We start from the raw sequence: 7,996 nt of genomic DNA on the forward strand, positions 1-7,996 counted from the left end.
GCGCATCTCTAGAAGTTGCGCGGGGTGCCGCGCGCAAATGAATAAGTTGCGCGCGACTTTGTGAGATGCGCGCGACATTTTCCGCGGCAGCTTTTAATTTTAATCTAGACGGTCCGAAATCCGTCATTATTGGTTCTTAAGCACGGGTTTAAGCCTAATTATGATCGGGTTTAGTTGATTGGACCTTGTGTTGGCCTTGTTCTTTTATTTGGGCTAGTCTTTTTTGTTTTGAGGCTTAACCAGTTATCCATAGTATTCTTCACTTCAATCCAACACGAAGATGGTTTTATTTATCGTCATTGCACTTCCTGTCGGGACAGGAGGATAAAAGTAGATGTCTACACATGGGCCATTCACAAATAGTGAATGGATGAATGGAATGTATATTCTCTCACAAGTTTTATGAAATGGAAACTAGTGGGACCCGATTAGGATAGAAAATACGGACTACGTGCCGTGATGTATTTTTGTAAATCTAACTACGGTTTTCGCACCGTTGAGGGTATTTTTGTACCTTAATATTTAGAATAGTTCTAATCGTAGATACTAGTATTTGCATAGTTTGGTTAAGTCTTGAAGACGGAGTTTCTTGGATGACAAAGCCTTGAAATTGCAAGTGAAGACCTTTTGAAGACTTGAAGATTTCAAGGGGTCATGCTAGTTGCCAATATGCATCTTATATTTTCGCTTTATATTTTATGCTATTATATATGTGAATGATATCATTAGATGCATGTGTAGGTTTTCAAAATGTCGTGATGATTAGTTAAGTTCACTTAAATCAACCAACATAGAAATCCTAGGACCCTAATAATATTGAGTAAAACTTGCTTTTTCAAAACGATACTTACTACTCGGAAGAGGGTGATGGTGGGCTACGCCAAAGCGAGGTACCATCGCTTCTCCAAGGAGGTAAGGCACACCGGGTGTGCATGTAGGTTTTGGTTAAACTCATCGGTATGAGTGAGGAGTCCTCACATACCGTGGCAAAAAAGATATATCGTCAAGATGCATTAGATGCGACGATTATCAAACCAAGAATGGCTTGAAGCCATTAGAAAGGAAATGCTTACCTTGAGATAACAAGTGTTAGGACAATCCAAAGCATGCCTAATTACTCGTTGATGGCTTGGATCTTGGAATCGCCTTATTTTCACAAAAGGGGGCAATTTTACGTGTAAATAAGACGTTAAAAAAGTATTGAAATTGCATTCAATCTTATTTAAAGTAATTTTTCAATGGTTTTTCATTTCAAATTCTTTCAATTGTAGAATCATGTCTTCAACTAATGACAATGACCTTATGTACCCGGAACTTCCCGAACATTTGCAATTTTTCCTTAATTTGGTGAACTTTAAGGAATGGGAAGATGAACTCCGAAAGACACTTAGAAATTGTTACCTAGAGCATATTTTGGACACTCAGATTCCCAGTTTCTACTCGAAAGGGATCATGAGTGATAAAGCTCATGAAGCATGGATCACGGATTGCAAGAGAGTTTCGAAACTCATGGCAAACTCCATCCCGGTTCAATGGAAGGAGATTTTCTCCGGCTATTTTCCAGACATGATTCTTAAAGCTCTTGAGTATGTAGTCAATTTGAGGGTCACCAAGAGTGCTAGAGGCAATTATGATGGTCTCGTGGAGGATGTGACTAGGTCAATTTCCAAAATGAGGATAACGCCACCGCAAGATGGTTGTCTCTCGAAAGAAAGACAAGAGGAGTGGCGAAAAGTCTACAATGCGAGACTTAGGCCCGGAATGCCACTTCAAGCTCATGTAATTAACATGACAAGGCTATTCAACCATCTGGAGCTAATTGGCAAACCAGTGGAAGATGAGCAAGCAGCTTACTGCCAATTGGGATACACTGTCCTTAAAGGAAGTCATCCAAGAGCTCCAAAAGACCTATTCTTGCAAGAAGGCTAATTTTGCCCTTATACCTAGGAAGAAGGAGTTCAAAGACAAGAGGAAGATGCGCTGCTTCTATTGTGGTAACTCCGGACACTACAAAAGAGAATGCGGCATGTATCTTGATGATGAGATAAAAAGAAAAGTAGCCTCAACCTCAGGTATCATCTTATACACTTGAATATAAGCAATTTTGTAAGGTATTAGATACCGGAAAATTGACTCACAATACACTCCTTTTCAGGAACCAAGTGAGCGGTGCTTTACCAAGTGGAAATGAGTACACAAGTGGAAGTTGAAGATGATCTATCCAAGAAAACTTGTAATCTCATGTTTTGTCTAAAGAAATAGAACTTGCTTAGTTTTATGCACCATACTTTGATTTCCGACGTTGGACGTCGTTTTCATCATTGAACCAAGACTTTTGTTTTGATGTCTTGAACATATATATATGGAGTGACACTTTAACGTGTTTTAGACAAAATGTTTGATACCAAAGCTAAGACTACACTGTCTAGTCAAACCTACTTGTGGCATTGTCGCTTTGGCCACATTAACATCAAAGGCATCAAGAAGCTTCTACAAGAAGGTATTCTAGACTCATTTGATTTAGAATCATTTGATTTAGAATCATTCTAGACCCTGACTTTTGAGCTTCTAAGCAAAGCATAAAATATCATATTTAGCATAGCACATCAGGTGTTAGCACATTATTAATATGATTATTATTAATACTCAATACAACAGAGCTAATTAGGGTTCAACATAACCGACCAGTCCAAAACCGACCATTATAGCACAAGTCTAAATTACAACATATCAAAATCAACTTTCCACATTTAAAATATATTTTTTCTTATATATCCCGTGCATTTTGCACGGGTACACTCTAGTCTATATTATAATTGTAGAGTAAATGAATGAGGTTTCTCCAAAACCTCAACCCTCAACTCTCATGCATTTAGGTTTTTTTTTTTAATTTTATTTTATTTATTTTTTTAAAAAAAAAAAAACACTAATAACTACCCACCCCACCACTTTATTTATTATTTTTTAACTTTTAATTACAAAAATCAATAACTACCTATCCTACTTTTTTCTTTTTTCTTTTATATTTTCAAGGGACTACTACTAACATTTCACTTTGTGGTAATTTTTTTTACATACTACTACAAATTCCTTACTATTCCTACACTTTTTTTCCGACACTTAATGAACTGTCGCTGTTGTTATTTTTTTCCCTTATAATTTCGACACTTTATTCTACACTTTATAGCATCGCTAAGTTATCCCACTAAATCATGCCAAACATAAAAAGTGGGCTCTAAATTTTTGTTTGGTGCCTTTCCAATTTTACCAAAAAATAAGGCAGCATACATATCTATCTATTAAAAAAGTGAAAAAAAATTTAAAAAAAAAAGAAGAAAAGCAAATCAACCTAAGCTACAACAGCGTGGAAGTTATAGGGTTCTATTCTAAAGTCTAAACAGTAAGCCATTGAAACAAAAATTCTCAAAATTCTTGCACACTTAAAATTCTCAAATACCTAGCTATTGAAGATTGATTCATGGTTTATTGGTGATTTCTTTGGTGGAAACTCAAGAATCAATTGTAGATTAAGAGGTAAGAACTTTAATTTCTTTTGTTTTCGTCTTAATAATTGATGATTTTTCTGGGCTCCAATTTGTTGTAATCCTTTTGAAATTGTTCGTTAGTTTGATGTGATTTTGATTTTTCTTTGTATTTTTTACCTGCAATTCATGTGTTTTTCTTGACTACAATTGCTGTAATAACTTTGTATTCTTATTATTTTTGTGGGATTTTCTCTAATGTAATTGGGGCTTTCCTTCTGTTCGGAGTTTTTGTTAGGAATTTCAAGATTTTCCGGGTTTTTGTTCGGAACTTTCTTATATCTTCATCATCCTACTTAGATAAAAGTAAAAACAATATATTGATATTTATTTTCTATCTAAGATTAGAATTTCCTTCGATTAAAATTTGAAACTTTGATACTATGTTGATAATAATAGTGAATAGAGATTATGACCCACTAGTGCTGTAATATAGTTTTAATATTTACACATGCAACTTCAAATATGAGTTTTTAGGTATTAATTATTACTTCTATGTTATTAGTGTTGTACTGTGTGAAGTATAACAATCAATATATGATTATGATTAGCAAAGGATAGTTACAGCTCGCATTTTAATGGAATTTTCTAATATACACAAATCAACTAGTTGTCTTAGCTTAGTTTAATCCCTAAATTACGTAGAAGGTCTGCTCCTATAAGTTTTATTTATGATAAAAGCATAGTATTCTTGGTCTACACTATTTAGTTAAAGAGTCAATTAGTATACATGACTGCATATATACTAATTGACATAAAGAATGAAAAAGACAAAAAAAATAAAAAAGGCTTTGTCATAACATTACAAATTTGAGTTAAGGATGTTCCTAATTATAATTCTTAGACTATTATTGTATATCACCATAGTCGTATACCTTAACATAGTATATACCTTAATAATATATTTAGATTTAGTTAATAGTGAAATAACATCTTATTTCTTTTTACCATTATAAGAGCTTAGAGTATCTATGAGATTTATATTCATATTGCCTCTATATGACCTTGTTAGGTTATACTGTTATAAATAAAATTAAAGTTAGATGCCTTTCATTGTGGCTTTGAGTCTTATTTTTTTCATAGTATACTTCAAAGCTTGCTTTTTTTTATTTTCTTAAATTTGTTTGTAAGGATAATCTTCTTTGAAAAGCATGGATATCGATACAAGTTGGATTGAACTACCCAATAACCATCCAACTTATCGTAGTGGAACTATCAAATTCATTAAGTTGGCTAAAGAAGGGCTTGTAGATGGAAAAGCTCTCTGCCCTTGTAAGAAATGTAGGGTGGATGAGTGGTTGACAATATCAGAAATAGAGGAGCGTATTTTGTTTCAAGGTTTTGACAAGCGATACAAGAAATGGATTTTTCATGGCAGAGGACCAGTTCTTGAGCGCATGTTTAGTGATCAGCATGGTTCAATTGGGGATGTTGCTGGAAGCACTAGTGAAGGAGCTCAACATGGGGTTATAGGTCGAGATGATATGAGAGGCTTATTAGGAGATGCTTTTGGTGTTAATATATCCAATGTGAATGAGCCTGAACCTGTACATCCACATCATGCTGGATCTAGTGATCAAAGTGAGCCCAACTTTTTTGACCATTCCTCGATTGATGAGCCTACTCCATCCGCAACGCAAGTGATGAATGAAAAAGAAAAAGCTAACTTTGAGAGACTATTAGAAGCTTCAAATAAGGAATTATATGATGGATGTAAGACATTCTCTAAACTTTCATTTCTTGTTCGAATGTTTCACATAAAGTGTATGCATCACTTATCTGTTGAATCCTTTACAATGATTCTTGAACTTCTACTTGAAGCATTTCCTCAAATTATGGATTTCCCATCTTCATATTATGAGTCCAAGAGAATGATTAATACCTTGGGTCTTGAGTATGAAAAAATTGATGCTTGCCCTAATAATTGCATTCTCTATCGAGGTGAACATTCGGACAAGGATAAATGTGATGTATGCCATGCTTCGAGATGGAAAACAACTAAGTCTAAAGAAGGTAGTACTAGTGGGGAAAACAAAGATATAAAGAAAGATGAACCTGCCAAGGTATTTCGATATCTCCCTTTGATCCCAAGGTTAAAAAGACTTTTTATGTCTTCTAAGACAGAAGAAGATATGATATGGCATGAGAAGGATCGTGATAAACAGGAAGGTATATTGAGGCATCCTGCAGATGCTTCAGCATGGAAAGATTTTGATGATAAATATCGTGATTTTTCTTCTGATCCCCGAAGTGTGAGACTAGGGCTTGCTAGTGATGGTTTTAATCCTTATCGCTTAATGAATACCACGCATAGTACATGGCCAGTGGTGTTAATGATTTATAATCTCCCACCATGGTTATGTATGAAACGTTCTTCATTTATTCTTTCCTCTATACTTCCTGGAAAATCAAGTCCCGGAATTGACATTGATATCTATTTGGAACCTTTAGTGGATGAGTTGAAGTTATTATGGGAGGGAGTAGATGCATTTGATGCTTACAAAAAACAATATTTTAAACTACGTGCTGCTCTAATGTGGACAATCAACGATTTTCCAGCTTATGCAATGTTATCAGAGTGGAGTACGAAAGGCTATCATGCATGCCCTTCTTGTGCCCATGAAAATCCTGCTGTAAAGTTGGCAGGTAAAATGTGTTACAAAGGGTTTCGAAAGTGGCTGCCCATTGATCATCCGTATCGATCTCAAGCCCATTTGTTTGATGGGACACAAGAGTATGGTCTTGCTCCAAGCCGTCAATCAGGGACTGATGTTCAAACTCAACAAGAAGGGGTTGCATATACATATGGAACAGGGAAAAAACCTTCCAAAAAAAAGAGAGCAAGACAAGATGATGACGAAGAAAATGATGATTCTGATGTTTTGTGGACTAAAAAGAGCAAATTTTTTGATTTGCCTTATTGGGAGCATAATCCTCTTCGTCATAAATTAGATGTTATGCACATTGAAAAAAATGTGTGTGACAATTTCTTAGTCACTTTACTAGATGTAGATAAGAAATCCAGGGATAATGAAAAAGTTAGAAAGGCAATGAAAGAAAAAGGAATAAAGCCACATCTTTGGATTAATACTAGTCCAAACGGGCAATCAATTATGCCTCCTGCTTCATATTCTATGTCAAAAGAGGATAAACTACGATTCTTAAGGGTATTCCAGAAATTAAGGGTTCCGGATGGATATTGTTCTAACCTCTCAAGATGCGTGAATATGAAACAAAAAAATTTCAGAATCTTAAGAGCCATGACAACCATGTCATTATGAAAGACCTTTTGCCTGTAGCTCTACAAGCTTCAAGAACTACAGAAATTGTGGATTTGGTGTCAGAGTTGTCATCCTTTTTCAAAATCGTGTGCTCTACCACCCTTGATGTGAAAATGTTGGATGAGATACAAACCAAAATTGTTTTAACTCTTTATAAGATGGAGATAGAGTTTGTACCGGCATTTTTTACAATCATGGTTCATTTAGTCATTCATTTAGTGAAGGAAGCTAAACTTGGTGGACCAGTCCATTATAGGTGGATGTATCCTATTGAAAGGTTAGCATTTAAAATTAAATATTTATTCTATCGAATATTTTGATGTATTAAATATTTATATTTCTTTTCTTTAAACTGTATTTCGTAGGTACTTGGCCCATTTAAAATCATTTGTGAGTAACAAAGCGCAACCAGAAGGGTCAATTGCAAAAGGATACCATTTAGAAGAGACGATTAACTTTTGTTCAAGATACTTAGAAGAAATTGACACCTTATTTTCTAGGTTGAAGAGAAATGACAATCATATTCTGGATACAAGTGCTTATTTATTTAATTCTGATGGTCGATTCATTGGGGCAAAGAAAATTGCTCGTTTAGATGCTAAAAGTCTAGAGCAAGCACATCGCTACGTTTTACTTCATTCTGATGAGATGGCTGAATTTCGTGAGTAAGTATTAAGTTAAGTTTCTTAATATATTTTTCTGTCTTTTATTTGTATGGTTGTTGTTTCTATAATTCAAGTGTTTTGATATTTTACAGTGAGTTCTTACGCCAGAAGCGACGTGAGAATCGATTTAGAGGAGTACGAAGTGACACAATAATAGAGTATGATTGGATTATAAAAGATTTCTCTGATTGGTTTAGAGCCCAGGTTGTTATATATAGACTTCTGTTAAAATGAGACATTATTCAATAATTTTTTTCTTACTTTATTAGTTATTTTATCATTTCAGGTACATAACATAGATAGCAGTAATGAGCAAGGGAAGCTAAGGAAAGCTTTAGCAAGTGGTTTATATGATCGTACTACAGAGTATAAAGGCTTTGTAATCAATGGCTACAAGTTTCTGACTGTAGACCATGAACGCTACCGCAGGACACAAAATTCAGGAGTTATGGTTGAGGCAAATGGCCAGTTTTACTATGGAAAAGTCAAGAAAATATATGAATTAAGT

General features: G+C 34.7%; 1 protein-coding gene across 1 annotated transcript; it reads left to right on the forward strand.

The window, feature by feature from the left end:
- The first annotated feature begins 4,693 nt into the window (after nucleotides 1–4,693).
- Nucleotides 4,694–6,823, forward strand: LOC145596871 (uncharacterized). Its single transcript, XM_081653061.1, has one exon. The coding sequence runs from the start codon at nucleotides 4,694–4,696 to the stop codon at nucleotides 6,821–6,823; it is 2,130 nt and encodes a 709-aa protein (XP_081509187.1).
- Nucleotides 6,824–7,996: the final 1,173 nt, after the last annotated feature.

This window comes from Chenopodium album, chromosome 20, assembly GCF_948465745.1.
Source record: "Chenopodium album chromosome 20, dcCheAlbu1.1, whole genome shotgun sequence".
NCBI lineage: Eukaryota > Viridiplantae > Streptophyta > Magnoliopsida > Caryophyllales > Amaranthaceae > Chenopodium > Chenopodium album.

Coding starts and splice junctions, on each gene's coding strand:
- LOC145596871 (XM_081653061.1), top strand. CDS start 4,694: ATGGATATCGATACAAGTTGGATTGAACTACCCAATAACCATCCAACT.